Here is a 19,560-nt window from a genome sequence, read left to right on the forward strand (position 1 = left end):
TATATATACTCTAAAATCCCCCAAATTCTGGGTTAGACTCATAAAGCACAGTGATTAAATTGGATGCCTTCAGCTCTAAACAAACTGATCTGTGTCTTTCTTTTCTTTCCGTTATTCCACTGTGTCACAGTGAAACACTTTATATAACTTGCATCACTGGGGTAATATTGTCCCTGAGCACTAACCTAAAGTCATCCTTTCATATCCACAATGCAACCCACACATCTGTCGAAGAAGCTGTAAGTCTGAGCTTGTGTCAAACAGAGTACGACTCTATTTCTTTTCGATTTCTATGGTTGATACTGACCTTGCAACGGCACTGCAAACCTTAAGTTTATATTACGAACAATACAGATGCACCTCAGCTTATTAGAAAGTGATTTTGAAGAAGTTATTTTTTTTATTAATTTAACTTAAAATGCTATAGAAGGTCATAGAAACTTTGATTTGCTGCACCCAGCAAATAAGAAGCTAACGGCCACTTTCTCAAGAAAAATCAAAATGTTACATGGCTGCAATAAAAAAAAAAAAAATGAAATTTAGAGATCTTATGTCATAGCCTGTCACAGCTCATGGGAAAGACTACTGACTTGGCAGTTGTCCAGGAGACAGTTATTGGCCGTTCTAAAAAGAGGTTGAGCCGTGAAAGGAGCTGGCTACTCTCCAAGGGCTGCGTCCAAACATATTAATGATGATGAGTGGAAGAAAAACAATTGTTAAAAAAGGCGTACAAACTTTAGGGATAACCACAGCAGTGTGAGGATTATGAACTCCTTCATCTTCTTGACAATGGTCCATAGACTCTCTATGGTGTTTAGGTCAGGGAGTGGGGAATCCAGCACAGTGACGTTAGAGCCAATAAAGCAGGCACTGGTACTTTTGGACGTGTGGGGAGGCGCCAAATACTGGAATACTTTTGTACTGGAAAACAAAATCAATATCTCCATAAATGTCACCAGCCGAGGGAAATGCTCTAAAACTTCCTGGTAAGTAGCTGTGGTGACTTTGCAACTGGAGTTGGACAGTGGAGCAACATGTAGAGCAACTCGGCTCTTCAAATCACTGTCGACTGTGTAAACGTCACAGAGCCACTGTGACTTTGGATGCTGTGCCTCTACACGCTTCATCCAGATTTTTATTTCTTTTTGTACCTTGATTTAGAAATGAAATGCAAATATGACTTTTAGCTAGAAACGGAACAAATTCACCAGGATACGACCAGTGTTCCTTGATAAAATCAAACGTAAAAAGAAATTAAAAAAGGGAAATATTTCATTGTTTAACATGTTAAGTGAGAAAAGAGCCAGTTGGGGCTATATTTCTGCAGGTTACACACCTCTGGTCTACCAGATGAAAATTAAATTATCTTAATGTGACTGAAGCTAAGTGCAACAATTACATTTTCAATTCATTTTTAATGTAAAACTGTGACAATAATAATAATAAGAAAGGGCCAGGCCAGTTTTACAGCAGCACTGGTCCCGTTTGACTCCTGTCTAGAATCTTAGTCCGTGTGAGACGTTTCTGATGCGTTCTTCTCATTCAGGAGTCGGAAAGTCCTGGTGTGTGATGGTTCATGAAGCCTCTACTTCATGAGCCATCAGTAGAAGTTTCTACGTCTACCACACCTTTTCCTTCAGTGTAGCATGTCGCTAATATGCTTGGACTCAGTCCTTTGCAAACAATCAGCTTCTTCAGCACTGACCCTTGTTGGCTTTCACTTGCTTACAGATAACATTAGACAACTGTCGAGTAACAAATAGAAGCTTGTATACCATAGTATGGTCGTAATATAACATTTGTTATAATTTTTGGTATTTTGTTAGCTATAAGCTACAATCATCAAATTTAACCACAATAAGCACTTGAAATATTTCTCTGTGCGCAATGAAACTATAGAATAAATCAGTTTTACAATCTGAATTAAATTACTGGCATGTTTTTAATGCTATACACACATGCAGATGCACCTGGAGGTTGACGGGACATTTTGTTGAGATTTCCCTTAAATAAATGTTTGGCGACGTCTGGTTTTGCAGATGAAAAGCACTGCGGCTGCTTAATGTCTTTTAAACATCATCGACAACTGGAAATGTTTAACAGTCTAGAAGATTTTTGATTGAAAGATGGGGTGAGTGATGCAGGCAAATCAGGTCAGTCAACTAAAGCTAGACAGATGAGCTCCAGCAACAGCAGCCGAGTGGAGCAGCTCAGTCCTCATGATCACGTCTCACTGTCACATGCAAACAGATTCATTTACTCTCTTAATCCACAAAGCCATTGTGCTAAAGACATCTCACATGATTTTTGGTGTATTTAAATAAATTATAAAACCATACAAGCAATGATGTAATCTCGCAACAACAACAATTCCTCCACTATGTACAGTAGATGGGAAAAGGGAACAACAAAAGTCTATGAATAAATCATTACTGATAGTTGACCCCTATATGAGAGAGAGAGAGAGAGAAAGAGAGAGAGAAAAAAGACAAAAAAAGAGACACTTCACAGAGTCTTGAATCACGTGAATCCCAACATACTCCATCCATGCCCGAAAGGCACCCTAAGTTTGGTATACTGGCAACTGTGTATTGCCATATCAACGTTAGAAAAATCTCATAAGTCAGTTGATAAAACACACGATAAAAACTACTTTAAATACTTTAAATATAATTGAAATGTACAGTATTTGAGACTAATCTATATTTAATAAATATTTTACATCATCATTTAGTGCATGTAGGTGGTCATCCTTTATCATATTTAAAAGCTTAATTAGAAAATACTTAAAATTTGACAAAAATATCACTGAAAACATATAAATATCATTTTGTAATTCAAACAGGCATTGACTGTAATCGTCGCTAATGAGCAAGAAAAATAGTTATAAATAGAATCGTCATCTTAAAATAAACACAACATGATTCAACTGAATTGAAATGGTGAGAGTGTTTATAAACGTCAAGCTCAAGATAGATTTGAATAATCTCACCTTTATTATCGTCGCAAATCTGTTGGAGATAGACGTCTTTCTCCCCACCTACTTTTTCCCCACCAGAATAAAAATTAGAAATGAATCTGGCCGTCATCGTCTGATGATCCGCTTCCTTCATGTGATCTAAGATGCACACCTTTGTTAAATCTCACCAAAAGTGCATATACTCAATAGCTTATTTTCAAGCTTTTTTAAGAAGTAAATTAATAAATTAGTGCTTTTTTTTTTTATTTTAATTTTTTTTTAAAAAGAGCAATTATTGTGACCTGTACATAGTTTATATTTAGGCGCGTCGTTCATCAGCTGCTTCCTTTTTAGTCTCTTTTAGGTGGTTTGCTTTGACTTTCACTGAAAAAAAAAAAAGAATACAACAAATGGGAATATTGGAAAAGATGAAGGACGGATCTATTAGGTGAAGCTGGATAGAAAAATAATACCACTGCCAAAATCTGAAGGATGGCTGAAAACAACAGATCTATGATTATCTAAGTGAGGAGATTTTTTTTTTGGTGTAAGTTACAGGCAAAAGAAGAAAAGTTCAAACCAGGTTCGTTTCAAGCCAAGGCTGGATCGTAGGTTTATAGCGCCCCCTTATCCTCATCTTTTGCAATTGCACTTGTTAGAGCTCTGGGGGACAGGGTTGAAAAGGTTTCAGACAAAAAGTTGTGCGTCTATGTAGACTCACTATGCACACTTTGATGTATAACCAATGATCGAAGCACAAGCTTAGAGGCATCAGGAAATTTTTGTAAATCTGTTACAAGCCACTTCATTGTACCCTACAGATAAGGGATTGTTTCAATTCAGAAATGATGATTTGTCCATTTATCTTGAGGATCATTTTGAATTCAATAATAATTTTAAGACTGAATCATATTTTGACTACTTTAATGGTTGCATGTGTAAACATTGGCTACTGATAAATTACAGCAGGGAAAGTAAGTTTGTCAACATTTTTCTTAGTAAATGTATTTCTAAAGGGGCCAATGATGTGAAATGTACTTTAAATATCTGGGCTAACCCACATAATCAAATGAGTCCATAAATTTAATTATGTGTAATAAAGTGGACTAGAACAGAGTATCATCACTGAAACAAAATGTGGTGTATTTTACTATGAAGCCAGCTGGCTTCTAGTATAGAAACTCATCATGTTCCTCATCAGCGCAAATGATATCAGCAGGTTTAGCTCTAATATATGGCCATTCAAAATATTTCTCATTATTGACATGCTGCATAATCACCACAATGGGTAAAATGCAAATAACTTTCTTGAGACCTTAAAAAATTATTGTTGCAAAACACAGTTAAGCTTTAAGTAATTGACTTTTTTGAGCTCATCACGTTATAATGTTATTGCCTCATCAAAGACAGTAACTTTTGTTACTGTCTTTCAGGAACATTTCAGACATACCTGAAGTGTTGCTTTGATTCTTTCATGCATTAATCTCCCATGGCAGCCATTAGGGGGCGCCTAAACACTCCGTGGTGCCCTTTCCATGCAGTTCATCTTGGAGTTGCAGTCCCCAAGATGAGCATCCACCCCCCACTAAGTTCCTTCAGACTAGCGCCAGCAGAAATTAGCAAACACCTGACGGAACTGCGCATCTGCTGAGCTCATCATACAAACTACTTTTCAGTGCAAAGCTCCTAAGAACCTTGTTAAAGGCCTAATGAAGAAACATTGTTGAGATGAGGTGCTGAGGCGGCGTGTCCGAAAGAACAGGAGCTTTTAAAGAGACAGAGGCCCAATTTCAAGGTGCTAAAAGGTGAAGTAAAATTTCATTTAAGTCTTGTTTGTATATATCATTTTTTAGAACTGAAGGAAACATAGTTACTTGATTGTTCTATAAACTGGCACTTTGTGCCTGAAAAATACACAATACAGCCCCTTCAAAGATGGTTGGAGAAATCTACCAAAACATTATTGACAAGAATCTGATGATCATTCAAGGGTTGATTTTTTCAGTGAGGTACGTTCACAATAAAATAAAGCAAACCGATGGAAAAAGATCTGAGTTCATAAAAGAGGACCCCAAAAAACCTTTCAGATCTATAGACAGTAGCTGACGCAGAAACTGATCAAACTTCAACAATGCATGAAGCTAGTTTCTCCAGAAGGACTGCCTCTTGAAGCGTCATTTAGCAACAAAGATTTGCTGCTGAGGCGTTGTTAACTTTAGTAAGTGCTTTCAGTACTCAATTCTTCTGCCTTTCCACTTTACCACACAATTTAATTTATGGGTGTACTTTGTTCAAAATTCATGGATTACTTGGGTTGTTGAGAGCAATAGAAGTATCGACATGTTCAGTTCTCATTTTCTCTGCTGTAGCTTGTCAGCTTTTAAACCTGCTAGTGTTTGAGTGTCACTCTGCTGTGAGTTAGGATTCCACGATGAGTAAGAAAGGCTTTAAAGTGGAACCTTTGCAGCAATTGTGCTGATGAAAAACTGCAAAATGAGTTGACTATCTCTTTCCTTGTCCCTTGTCTTTGTTTCTCGGATGTAACAGTGCCTACCACACACTACAGGTAGGATTAACAGTAGACGTTTTCTTTCTAGGGTGGTTGATATGTGTTGCAAAACAGTGACCAATGTCTACTTGATGTAAATTAGATTGGTGGAAGACCTACAAGACAAATATAACTTCCATTTTCATGGCACCCAATTGTAAGTTACATTGCTACAAAAGGTATCAGCTAGTCTAAATTCATAGCTCTTTCTTTTAAGTGATGTACATAGACCTTTTGAGTCTTCTGCCCTTCTCCATTCTTCGCTCAGGATAAAACTGCCGTTCAATGCTGATCACACCTAAACTTTTCCAAACCTAAAATGTAAGCGAATAAAGTATAGATATGTCCAAATCAGCATCTATGTGCAATTTCATCCTGCTGTTACTTGACCCTTTTCAGTTCTCACCCAGGCCCTAACAATGTGTGAGGGCGCCAGTGGGCCCTTGTCACGTGTAGTTTTGTCTATCGAAGCTGCGGAAGGCTGATGGAGCTGCCAGCTTCCTTATAGACAGACTGTCAGTTTTGGCTGCGTCGGGTCTCGCTCCGGACTTGCTCCTGAGGAAAGGGTATCTGTGTCCCGCAAGACCCCGTCCCCCAGGCCCAGGTCCCCTGTCTGCTCCCAAACCCGGTCCCCTCTCCATCCTCTCGCTCACTGACAGGCTCTTCCGATGCGGAGGAGCCAGAGTGAGTGAAGGATGGGAGTCATCTGAGGAGCAGCTGTTCGCTCGCTCCAGCCTGGAGAGGGTGGAGCAGAGAGGAGCTCCGCTGGGCCCGCCTACGCCCGTAATGCGAGGAGCATCGGAGGCTGGAATCAGGTCTTCGGGGTCCTCGGGGTCGGACTCTGTGTGACTTAGCTCCGCCTCTCTCTCCGGGTGAGAGGAACTAATGTCTGACGGCTTATCAAAGGTGAATGAGGTGGATCCTCCTGGCGAGTGTGAGCATTCTGCAGGAGTGTATGGAGATGATACGCAGCGGGTGTCGATGCAGTCAGTGATGCTGGTGTATTCTGCGGCCTTCACCTGGACTCCTGCCCCTAGTCCACCGTAACAGCCTCTCGGCGTGAACATGAGGCTGTGGGACTTGACCAGAGGAGGCTCGTCGAGGAACGCCGTGCCTGCCGTGGAGAGGTAGCGACTGCTCTTGGAGCGCTCGAGCAGCCCTGCTGAGGGAGGTGGAGACGGCTCCATATCCCAAGGAGGTAGGGTGGTGTCTGGTAAGAGGCTTGCTGAGCACAACGACAAATCAACGGCCGCGCTGTCGTCATACATGGCTCCAGTCGTTCCGCTGCTGCCTGCGCCGCCCTCCGAGTGCCTGTCGCCCAAGCCGCTAGTAGCCGTGCTGCTGAAGTCACGGACTCCTGGCAGCACCGTCTCTATGATATCTGACTGCAGCGAGGAGTCTCTCTGGAGGGGTGGGACCACGCGGAGGGGATCAAGAAAGACCTCGGCTGGCCCCACCTCCTCAGATGTCGAGACGTAGATATCAATGCACGATGATGGACGGTGCTGCTGGGAAACCGACAGCGTCGCCAGTGGGAGGGGCTTAGACTCCTTGGTGGCGGCGGCTGAAGACACAGATTGCGAGCTATTAGCTCTGTGGAGGCTGAGCGAGCGCTCCTTGAAGAAGCTTTCAGCGCGCTCAGCCCCACTTGCACGTTCGATAGCACGTCCACCCCCAACGTAAAAAGAGTGACTCCTTGCCCGAGCAGTGATGCCAGTGGGAGAGGGAGGGGACATGGAGCCCTCAGCTGCTCCCTCCAATGCCTCCTGAAGGCGGTAGGCATTCCCCTCTGTGCTGTTAAAGCTGCTTTGGCGTAGGATGTACGCAGAGTCTGGGCACTCAGCTTGGCGGAGTATGTACGCCGAGTCTGTGCAGTCGGACGAGGTCCGGGAGCGTGCTTTGTTGACCTCCACGCGCTCAACGCCCGTCACGCGCTCCAGAGCCACAGCAATCCGCCCAATTAGGTCCTCCATCTGGGCCAGCCGAATATCCACAGTCTGCAGCGATGCTTTCATGAAGTGTTCCCTCTCATTGACCTCTTCCAAACGCATGGCCATGTTCTCCACCCTGATGAAGAGGATAAAAATTCAACGACTGCGTGGCATGATAGGTATGCAGTTCATTGAAATATAAAAACTTTAATAAACAGCAGTTTAATATTTGCACTGGTTTGTACGATTTTGTATTTACTCCCGTTTCTCTTAATTGGGGGGATTCATTTATTCTTTCTAGTAACGTCTAGTAATGTTTTGAGCTCATTTATTTAAAAAAAAAACCCAGAACAACCAAATGATAGCAAATTCAATATGCCTGTCATGTGGAAGCTACAGTTTAATGACAGCTGTTCTGAAAAAGCTGCATATAGCTTTAATGTGGCACAGCTGAAAACTGACCAACACACAGTTCAAACTGACAAGCCAGGATTGAAGAGTATTGATAATGGAGAGTATTGATAACGAAATGAGCCAAGAGGACGCCTCTGACAGCTATGGAGGAGTGATAAAAAGAAAGCCATTGTTAGAATTAAACATGTTGAGAAAAGTTACTGTGGTGAAACTAAAATAAAATTACCACTTTAAATCAACATGTAAAGCGCAATGTTTGGCATTTCTGGTCAGAGTTTATGGGAAGATGGATGGAGCTTAAAGACAGTCCACTAATGGAAGAAAATCTGTTAGAGGTTGCAATAGTCTTGAGACTCGGGTAGAGATTCACCTTCCAGCAGAAAAATGACTAAAAGCACAGAGATCCATTAGAATAGTTAGTAGTCTAGTCAAAGTCCAGACCTAAATCTACTTGAGGGCTCATTGTATAAGTACATAATTTCTTTCCATGGAGGCTCTCTATTCAATACAACTGAACCAGTGCCTTTATGTAAACATTGTAGAGCAAAAAAAATCAGTCTGTAGACGTGGAAAGCAGGCAAAACCAAACCCCCAAATGACTTCCAGCTAAACCTGCAGGGAAATTTAAGAATGTATTCCACTGTTTTCAGATTATTTTTTGAACAGCTTTTGAAATCAGGCATCTTGTTTTTCTTCAACTTCAAATTAAAGAAGTTAATGTCTGACGGTCTATCAGATAAAATCCAAAGTAAACACATTACATTTTGTGGCTGCAATGTAACACGTTGTAAGAAAGTTCAATAGTAGCAAATATTTCTGCGAAGCACAGTAGATTATTTCTGTGCGTTCTTGCCTGACCTTTCAGACGTGACTCTGATCCGTTCGTCATTTGATGAGTGGAATCTGTCGTCTTTCTCTCTGAAGTACTCTTCTATGCATTGTTCCTCAAAGTCATGAACTTTCTTCAGCTCATCCTCAGTGATAAATAGCTCTGTGAAATAAAAACAAACAACAACAAAAAAAGGGAACAATGTAAATTTCATACTAGTACCAAAACACCAACAGGCACTTATTCTGCCTTGGTAAAACTATAAATATAGTCGTATAAATGATGAAAAAACAAGTTCATCATCTTCCACTCACTCAATCCATAGTCCCTCTCGTCATCGTCATGCTTGCGCCAGCGGCAGCATAGATGCTTTAGGACCATTGTTATGTGGCTGAAGATGATGAGGGGTGGAGGAAGGACCGGCCGCTCGTGGAATGTCATGATTAGCTGGTAGCGTTGGAACTTCCACACCTGGTTTGAGATGGACTTTACCTCAAAAAATGTGTTGCTGCGAATAATGAAACACAAACATAAGATTAGCTGCGACTGGTTTACAGATGTGACAATAAAGTGAATCCAGTCATCAAAGATGCTGCATTTAATGTTGACCAGCACATAAACCAGCATAAACTTGACCATTTACAGTTTGGGTGACATAACAGTCTGGGCTTTATTTTTTTTAAGGATGGAATGCCTATAAAACACACATACAATATTTTGATTCAAGAATTGACATGTCTTTACTTATCTGTGACTTGATTTAAGATTTTAAAGGTCAAAATATATGCGGAGCATAATTGCTAGAAGTCTACAACACGTTTTAGACGTAGTTCTTGGAAGATATTTAAGCTTTCCTCACCTCTACAGTGAGTTTTCCAGCACCACCCACATTTCATGTTCTAAGTTGAGGCATTAGCAAGATTATTACAGAATCAGACATAGTTCTGCTGAAAACCCAATTGTTTTTGATTTTAGATTAAGTTAAAGATGTTTGAGCTCCTACTTTCATAATTGTATTTAGGTTGTACAGTGCACCAGTACAATAAAGTCTCCCTGGTTTAAAAAAAAACTCAAAAATGACTTCTCCAATTATACTTTTTCTCATTGTGTGCAAACAGCTTATACGGATTTAAATACTTTTACATGGTACAGTAGTAAAAATCAAAGGTTTACATACTTAAACACTGCTATGAGTAGGTTGACAAGCAGTATGTTGGCCACCAGCAGGTAGCAAGCCATGATCGCAGGTACAATCCAAGCACCAGTCTTACATGGCGGCAGGGTCACCACCACCCCGTCCTCTGTGGTTATGTTCTGGCCGCAGGGAGCTGCACAGTGTCACAAAATGAACAAACACACATTTTGATACAAGGCAAATAAATAAAAAACATATATATATATATATATAGACTTTTATTGATCCATCTTTTCATGGATATCTTGGATGCATGTTTGATAAAATAAATAAATAAAAATACATGCAGACGCATAAATTAAACCAAAAATAAAAATGAAATCAAACGTTAAGATGCATATTAAAGAAAATAATGCCCTAGCATATATTACACTCTAATGAGTGGAAACAGCAAAATTTAAGACAAGCAGGTCTAAAGTATCAAACAAAGTACATACAGATACTCTGCAAACAAACAAGAAGCATACTTTATTTTCATGCTTCTTTTATTGAGAAAGGAATTGGAAAGAGCAAATATCATAATGGCAAGGGCTCATGTACGGAAATGGAAATAGACAAAATAAAAAAATAAAAAATCCACAGAACAACACATTTATCATGTGTTGTCCCCGTTTTTGTTTTCAATATATTTAAACGTACGTTTAAAATATATTGCCACATGTGAGAGCCATAACTTCATTCCACAATGGTTGATTGCTCTGAGATCTATCTGACATGTATTTTGGAAACAATGTATGTTTTTCCATCCATGATGGTTCAGTTGCTGTGGCTGATCTAGGGAACATTCAGCATTTGTCCTTGGTTTGTTTGCCTTGGAGATTCAGTGTGGTCATGCTCGTCATTTCTCGGTGCTCAATTTCTTCACACAATGTAGCCCAAAGACAGAGAACTGAAGTAATTTCTTTCTTTTTTTTTCCTTTTTTTTTTTTTTTTTAGCGTCAACAAATTTTGGACACAAAAACTCTGACAACTGAACCACGTGAAAAAACAGATTACAGATGATGAAGGGTGAATAATAACTATGTCCTGACATGGATGTGCGCTTCATTCAAATGTAATGTAATGCTTTTAGTAAGGTTTGGAGGTCAGTCACACAAAATGTTGGGTTTAGTCGGTGAAATATTTCAGCAGTGGCGCTACTGCTCCGTTGAGAAGCTGAGCTGTTGTTGAAGTAATATGATCAGTGTGGAATGTGGTATAATCATGGTCAGTTCTCCAAATTTAAAGAAATTTAGAAATAACCAACAAAAATCGAGGAAAGAGGCATCAAGGAAATATCAAGTATTTGATGGTTTCTCTTGATGCGGCAGCTGACCAAAAGCAAAGACCTGAGACAGGTAAAAACATCTGGAACGTTCTGCTGCCCTCTGAGCGACCATTGCCAAAACTAGTGGGAGTAAAGTTGCTTACAGGGTATAGCCTTAGGTCAAGCTACTAGCTCTTCTCTTCAAATATTTGAATCAGAATCAGTTTTTCCTGGACTGGTTGGTCAAAGTAGTAGTTTAGTAGCTGACCTGAGATACCGTCACAGTGGCAACTTTAGCCTTACAGCAAGAAAACACATGCATACTTTTTTTTTCTCAAGTGCCCTCTAGTGGTGGGACTTTGCATGACATGGTGGTAACGCGAGGATGACGAAGGAAAGGTGGGATAGGTAAATGTGGTTAAACTGAGGTCTATATGTATAGATTTACTGGAATTTTGAGTGGTCTGGGCAATGTGGGATGGACCATTACTACGCCAGGTTCCGTGCGTTCGTAAGTAATTTTCGACCAGCCAGAGTTTTTCATTCAGCCTTTGCTGTACCTTCTTACTATGCATATCTGAAACAAAGAATGGAAACATTATTTCAGATCTCTTCTCTTTGGGCCACTCCTCACATTCCGTACACACCTTTATATACAGTACTATACAAATAGACAACAGAACAGCACACAGACACTCTTCCTGAAATACGCTTCCAAAATGACCCTTAAGTCAGAATGTTACAAAAGAATTCAGAGACCAAAAAAAAGTTCTGATAAACTGTGAAATCAACTTGTCTAGAATTACTCCTACAATAATGATGGGATTTGTCCTATTTACTGCACCTTGCAAATATTAGCACTTCCCTTGAACTTTTTCCACATTTTGTAACATTATAGCAGCAAACTTCAGTATTTTTTATTGGCAAGTTATAGGTCAATCCATATAGGTGCATGTGAAACAATTAAATATTTATATTAGATTTTATTTTAAGTGCTTGTTTCATAAAGAAAACCTGAATTAAATGGATTTACTACGCAGAGAGCAAAACTTTTTGACGACAATGGCTTACAGGTAAATCGAAGATGGAAATTGTTACTATTTCTATCTTCAGGTATGGACTGAAAAGTGTGTTTAAGACTTGAGGTAATATTTTATTACCTAACTGCTTCAAATTTCTTCACTCTTACATCTCTGCTATGTTCTTTGGTCTCATGTTGCTTTTCTGATGTTCTCTAACAAACCTCTGATACTTTCACAGGCATTTCACATTAAATTACACACAATTAGACTTTAACCTTCCTATACTGTATGACAAATGTGATTCACGCAACATTTCTCCTTCACGTTTCAAGTTTGTGGCTTTGTCTTGATAAAATGTGAAAAAGTTCAAGAAGATGGAAAATGTTTGTAATACACTACTTTGTCTCATATGTATATATTTATATATTTAAAAGCACAATCCTTGAGCTATACAGTATGTCAGATTTAGTCAAGGTTTATCTTCTTTGCTCAGAAAGTCAGGAATTATCTTTCTCCAAATTCAAAAGGAATTTTTTTCCACTAGCTGACGCCCAAAACTTACGGTCAATCTGGTCGGCAAAGACCTCCCCATAGATCATCCAGTAAGGCATGAAGAAGATGTTTCTGGCCAACATCCAGGACGGGTCTTCGTTAGGATTGAGGATGGCCTGACGTGCCACCCCAAAACTCATGAGCACTACCAACATGATGATGACAAAATACATCATGTCGATCATCTGACAGAGGGAGGGAGAGAGGAAGGGGAACGGTCAAGACATGGCTGGATTTTCTACTTCTTCATGCTTAAATCATGTCAATTAATATTAACATATCTAATGTATTGAAAACACACAGATTCTGAGCTATTTTCATATTGGTAAAACAATGTAAAGGATAAAAATGTCTTAATACAAATATTATATCTTCATTGAATTCTCATCTTAAGAAGCATATCTTTTCTTCTGTGTGCATTTATTTAAAATCCCACATTGAGAATTAATGTTTTTAGCAAAATTACAAGTGCAACACCTTCTGGGTACCCTGTCATCATTTTGTCCATTTTGCACAACTATTTTTGGCAGCATGAGACTTATTCCTGCAAACATATTTCCTCTTAAGGGACAATGAGCTGAGGAAGATATGTTTGAGTATTTCCAGGAGTCCAGTGCCTATGGAAGAAAAAACAGGCCCATATACACATTTTTTAAGTCCCTGACTCACCTTGACTGCATGTTGACAGAAAGCCTAATCTTAGTGCAAAGCACTTACGATTACAGTCCCAGCAGTATTTAGAAAAGTCCCCATGTTTATGTTGTTACTGTTTGTAGGTGAGAGCTATGGAGCCTCGAAGACAGTAAGATGCCAGTCTTTGTTGCATTTCTCTACCGGTGAGGAGTGGAAATATTTCTACTTCGCACCACTTTTTACTCACAATTTGAACAAGATCAAATTGGATTTCCTTTGGATCTCCATGCAACCTTGTCAACCACATTTCCAGCTGTTTTATTTAAATTGAACTGTCTGATGTGAAAAAGCATTTTTTCCCCCTCTAAATATGTAAATATGTCCAATTTAAAAGGTTGGGTTTTATAAAAATATGTATTTCACACATTTAAAGCAGAATATGAGCTTCAGTAAAAGTTTGATTTAAGATGTCTCATGTATATACCTGATCATATTTGTAAAATCAATTAGATGACAGTTATTTAACAATTTCACACTTGAACCGCTTAAAAAGAAATGATTTTTTTCTCTGTGTATGAAATGAACATCGTTATGTAAAACATTTTTAAAAACAAAAATATAATACTGGTTTTCTTTAGAGAAACACATTTTTTTAACCTTTTGCTGTAAGTATAATTTAATCTCCTCACTTACTCTGACAGGAAACCAGCTTATGAAGCTGAAGGAGCCCATTAACCAATGCCTTGACAGGATCATTTAATGCAAATCCAAATCTCCTTTTCTACCTACCAGCTAATTATCATATCAAAGACTTTAAGTTCACCGGTACACAGCTTGCGTCAGAAGCAGTCTAGCGTCAGATAGTTACTGATTTAGATCCGTGTGCGTAAATCTGAGGCTCTGATCTTGAACTTGTTGAGATCAAACAAACAAGTTAAGAGTCTCGGGGGTTCTCTTTGAACTGGTTCAGAGATTATATACTTGCGATCATGACTAAACAGATGTCAAGGAAGAATTTATTACGAGGATAAAATAACGATAAAGACAGGAGGCAAAGGAAGTAAACTCCGCCCCCCCGTCTCCTCTCACCATCTTGCCAATCATCATCACGTAGGGCCCCAGGTACTTGTTGACTCCAAAGATGTCGAGCAGCCGGATGTACCAGTAGATGATGTTGACGCAGTAGATGACCCGCCCATAGCTCATGAGCGGTGGCTCCTGGAGGCGCAGGACCATACCGACGGAGAAGATGAGGATGGCCATGAGGTCAGTGATGTTCCAGTACTCTTGCAGCCACACCTTTACCTTCTGCAGCAACTTCCCCGGCTCTGACATCAGGATCTAGAAAACGGCACGGACATACGGTCGCTTAGCACCGGTAATGAGTCGGATTCATAAACACTGAAGCTGAGAAGCAGAATGGTGAAAATAAATGACCTGAAAAAGTGACAGAAATAGGAGAGTAGAAATGCATTCCATCATGATCACCATAAGAGGGCAGTATGGGCTCACCAATCAGAGAATTTGACATCTGAGGAAGCACATACAGTGTAGCTGAAAATGATGTGACACAATGATTTATACATTTCATACACTTACTTAAAAAAAAAAAAGGCACAGAGTGGGGCAGAACTTATTATATGGCCACAATGTGTTTTTTTCTGTTTACTCGTGTTTTGTGTCATTTCTGGTTCTTGCTTTCATCTTCATCATCATCCTGCTCCCCTTTTGCTTTGCTTTGATGTGCTTTTTTTTTTAGTCTCCCTTTTACAGATCCATCACTGATTTTCTTATGTGTTATGAACTATTTCATGAAACAGACATAACCCTTGAACCTCCTCTCTGCCACTGTTGAAGCTAATTAAAAGTGTAAGTGCTTTGTGAGTTGCACGTTGCTTATCCTGTATATCTCAATGTATTGTGTCACAATCATGATCTATTACCTCTCTCATCTTTTCAATGCCATTGGTGAAAATGTAAGCAATGACAATCCACTCCTGAGGAGAAGGCCACAGATCCATCTTGACCAGGACAATGTAGTTAAACAACATCAGGTACCCCACATATGCCATCTGCATAAAAAACACATGAAGAAGAAAAATAATGAGCGGCGTCACATTTTGGTGACATGCCTGTTTTTGGGGCTTTTCATCTAGATGTAAGCAGAACACATGAAATCCAAAATACAACCGCATTGCATTTATTGAAAAAGATAAGAAGAAGGGGCAGCACTGTTACTTTAAAAGGGATAGTTCAGGGTTAAAAACAATTAATATGCTACTTAAAAGGAATAACTCCCTGATAAAGTGATCACAGAGGCTGACCTAATGGCTATTCTGAGGGAGACAAAACTAGAGATGCACTGAGACTGTCCAGTTTTAAGATTAAATATCTCCTTCAGATTGAAAGATAAACATCAGAACTTTTCTTTTTCCAGTCAGGGAACAAACATACATAAGTCATAACTGTTCATGTTGACAACAAGACTCCTCTGAATGGAAGTCGTCACTGTGCGAAAAAGACCAAGTAGGCAATTTCCAGGTTCAGTGGGGTGTTAGAGGAACCCTAAAACAAGTAAAAGTTTTCTACAAAGGAAGCTATTTTTCTACAGTGATGTGTTGCCTGTTTATACAAATGGCCACAGTTTGGAAATAAATGTCACAGCAAAATGAATTTATTTCAGAACATGGTTGTTCTGTTTTTATACTAAATTCTGTCTGTCATAGGAAATGCACATGTACATGACTGATGTAGTGCTATGTATATTAATAGTGCTAGTTGCTACTATTAATTGTTCAAGACCGCTTAAAATGTGAACTCCCTAATCATACTGCATTTGCTTTAAAATAAGAGTAAAATTCTGCTGACCTTTAGAGTCCTAATATAATTATCAATCTCAACAGAATTCTAATGATTTTGTATCGCTACAGAACATGATTAAGCAATTCTAGACATAGCAGTAAATCAGCTCATTTTCCTCTAAATGTAAAGTTGGGCTAATACAAAAGGTGTTGTTACTGTAGCAATGTGAATTTCCTGAATTTTCCTAAATGCGTTATTAGCAATAAAGACTTCCTAAATTGGTTTATAAGATAAAAAGTTAAATAGGCTGAAAAACTGTCATTGACCTTTAGCTGTCAAGGTGATACTTCTCAGAAATAACGACACGAAATATATCTGTATAATATTTGTGCGCATTTTTATTTGTGTGTTGAAGGCTGTATTTATTTTTAATCAGCGTCTTACACTTTTCTATATCAAAACATATTCAGCAGTGTTTAAGTTCCAATGAACAGCAAAACCTTTCACATATTTAGAAAGCAAATTAAAGCAATAATAATAATGGAAATAGGAGCAGCTCATTCATTAGCTGCAAGTCAAGCATAGCAATGGTGCAAGTCAGTGAAGAGATTGTAATATTGGGTGTCAGAGACTTTTCTCATTAAATCCCACATGCATGAAAAACGTTGAGCCCGATTTATAAAACCATGGCAGCGCTCCACAGCTGGTGACAAGTAAGAATATAAATTGCATAATAAGTTGAGGATCAAATTCTGAGAGAACCAACCAACAATCTGCTCCATAAGCACAATACATCAGACATACTGTGCAATGTTTCTCTTTGAAGTTGCAGTAGATAACTTTTATAAAGACGTGTTTTGATTTTACATACTTATTAAAACTGTCACCATGTCCTGAGAGTATAACGTTAAGTCAGAAAATCTCAAATGATACAAAAATCAAGCTCCCCTGCCTCCTCCCTGTGGTCCATCTAAAGAAACACGCAGCTCCCAGTCAGAAGCTCTGAATCAGAGTCAGGAGGAGTGTCTCCGCACTGGCAATCACGCTCGTGTATGCACTGCTCATATCCTTCCCCACACAGCGTGCACAAGCTAAAGATTTCCAGTTTGCTGCAACTGTGCTGAAGGCGGAGAAACGACTTACAATGACAGGAAAACGTTTATCCGCTCCTATCAGAGGCCACGCTAACTAGACTAAGAATCAAGTTACATACTGCAGATTTAACATCAATTATAGAAAGGGGAGGTTGGTGAAGGGCAAGAGTGAAGGAAAAAAATAAGAAAAAAAGTAGAGTTGAAATATTTTGTTCGCACGAATAAATAGTAAAAACCTTTGCTGGCCCTAATGAGATGTTTCAATTGAAGGAGCAAATTGAAGGCAATCAAGTGTGGGGAAACCAACGACCAGCTCGTATGAACTATTATTTGCTTCCTCGCAGGCAGAAACGACACCAAACAGACGTTGCACACCAAATTCAAAGGCAACAAAAGGAGAAAAATCTTGATGGATGCTGCTCATGTTGTTGCCGTTACTATCTAAAGATAAATAAAATGTCGTCTTTATGCACGAGTTACCGGAAGCATTACGTCAGAACATTACATTAGGTTTAAACATGTATTTCTGCTGTTGAATTAGCAGTTTCACAGTAAGTAATCTCATTTTCCTCCCTCCTTCTCTTTTTCTGTTCTCAGCCTGCCGCTTTCAGGAGTCTCCCACTTCTCACTTAACTTTAGCACCTCAGTAACGACACTGTGGAGCCGGAGCCTAATGATAACAGAGGCTGTGCGTGAAAGTAGACATTAATGGCCAAAAAAAAACTGCGGCTGCATAGTCAGCAGAAACAATTTCCGCAGCCGAATGTGGGAGGCGTTGCTGAAGCCGACACTGACCGTATGAAACCAGAACTTGACAATTGGAGCGTTGTAGAACTCGTATATCTTGCGTCCCATGGGGATAAGGCGGTGGCGGCTCTGAACCTCCTCAACATCCTTCTTTCTGGATGTCTCTGTGGTTACCTTACCCAGCATCGCCTGGGTGAGCGTGAAGCCCACACGGAGCGAGTGAGGGGCGGGGGAGGGAAAGGTGTGAGGATTTCAGGAAAGAAGAGTGTGGGAAGGAAGGGAGTGTGGCGGATGGAAACGCAGAGGAGATGCAGAATGAGGATAAGAGAGGACGACGAGTATTGGAAGGGGAGGAGGTGGGAAAAGGGGAGGGTAAGGTAAAAGAAAAAAAAAGTGGAGAAGAGGGTTATATCATGAGCAACAGCAGCTTTTTTTTTTTTTTTAAATAATGTAATCAAAGAAGCAAGCGCAGGCAATGCCGTCATTCCAAAAATGTGAAATGTCTGTGTGAGGTGGAGTTCGAGTGAAGGCTGATACTGTAACACGGTATGACGAGGACACAGACACTCATGGATTGTGTCTCAGACAACAATTACGAGGCAGGAGACAGACAACGAGATAGAGACAGGAAGAGGACAGAGTGAGAGGAGGAAAAAGATAAGACATAGATATCTCAAATCAATCTGTGACACAGTTTTTAAATCCATGAGAGAGGGTTCGGAGCCCATTGTTTTTTTTTTAATGGGTCATGGTCTTAATGTAAAAGCAACACCATTTCTCCGAGGGAGCTTATCCACAGAATTGTATTGTACGTTTAAAAGGAACTAAAATATACAGGGTCAGTCAGACGTTTACATGCACGTCTTAAGGACACGAATGTCATGATCATTTAAACCTCCTTCTAATTTATTAATATGCTTTTGGATGGTAACTCAACAAGTTTGTGGTCAATGCAGATTTTTTTTATTAATCCACAAAGGGTAAAAATATACTAAAATGTAAACAGACACACCCTTAATATTTTAATATTTGCTTAAGAGTCCATTCAGTGGTTGCAGAGAAACAATTGTCATTTAGCCGTCAACAGAAAACCGCTCCTGAGGTTTCCTGAACATCTGAGATTATTTCCTGTCATCAGATGGTTAAAACCTGGACAAAAGCTTCTGAGTTAATAAAGCAGCCTATATTTATTTACATTTATGTACAGCTGTGTATTGTATGTTTTGCTAAATAATATTTATGTCCTGGAGAGAAAATGGTTAAAATGTGACTCAAAACTTACTATGACGTCCATGACAATTTTGAGTGTATGAAAACTTCTGACTAACACTGTATGTTTGAGGGCTGACCCAGGTTTTAACATGGTAAGCTAGTGCTAAACATTTATTTTATTTTTTAAATCAGCCTGACATCAAAGAAAATGTGTCTACATGTAAGCACACGGGGACGTGTTCATCTTCCAAATGTGTGAAATGTCGTTTTATCCCAGGCACACACTCGCTGAAATTTTGGCAGGAACAGATATAGGTGCCCGTGTGAAAGTCACACCATGCCTTTACTGCAATCAACATGCTCTGTACTCATTCAA

At 39.5% G+C, this 19,560-nt stretch overlaps 1 protein-coding gene across 16 annotated transcripts in view; it reads right to left on the bottom strand.

The window, feature by feature from the left end:
• Positions 1-1,148: 1,148 nt before the first annotated feature.
• The window catches only part of trpm3 (transient receptor potential cation channel, subfamily M, member 3), a 162,483-nt gene continuing 144,071 nt past the window's right edge, over positions 1,149-19,560 (bottom strand). For 9 of the 16 annotated variants that reach the window (XM_017306744.1, XM_017306742.1, XM_017306740.1 and 6 more), the window contains 9 exons: positions 18,021-18,161; positions 15,273-15,401; positions 14,419-14,670; positions 12,707-12,881; positions 11,571-11,699; positions 9,859-10,009; positions 8,996-9,189; positions 8,711-8,843; positions 1,149-7,574 (listed from right to left, as the gene is read on the bottom strand). In XM_017306744.1, coding sequence (XP_017162233.1) covers positions 5,954-7,574; positions 8,711-8,843; positions 8,996-9,189; positions 9,859-10,009; positions 11,571-11,699; positions 12,707-12,881; positions 14,419-14,670; positions 15,273-15,401; positions 18,021-18,161 — 2,925 coding nt within the window. In that variant the 3' untranslated portion in view covers positions 1,149-5,953. Of the gene's footprint in view, positions 7,575-8,710; positions 8,844-8,995; positions 9,190-9,858; positions 10,010-11,570; positions 11,700-12,706; positions 12,882-14,418; positions 14,671-14,766; positions 14,861-15,272; positions 15,402-18,020; positions 18,162-19,560 lie in introns of those variants that run through there. The other 7 variants (XM_017306747.1, XM_017306745.1, XM_017306746.1 and 4 more) reach the window with 2 other exon arrangements.

The sequence above is a fragment of the Poecilia reticulata genome, linkage group LG9 (assembly GCF_000633615.1).
Source record: "Poecilia reticulata strain Guanapo linkage group LG9, Guppy_female_1.0+MT, whole genome shotgun sequence".
Lineage (NCBI taxonomy): Eukaryota > Metazoa > Chordata > Actinopteri > Cyprinodontiformes > Poeciliidae > Poecilia > Poecilia reticulata.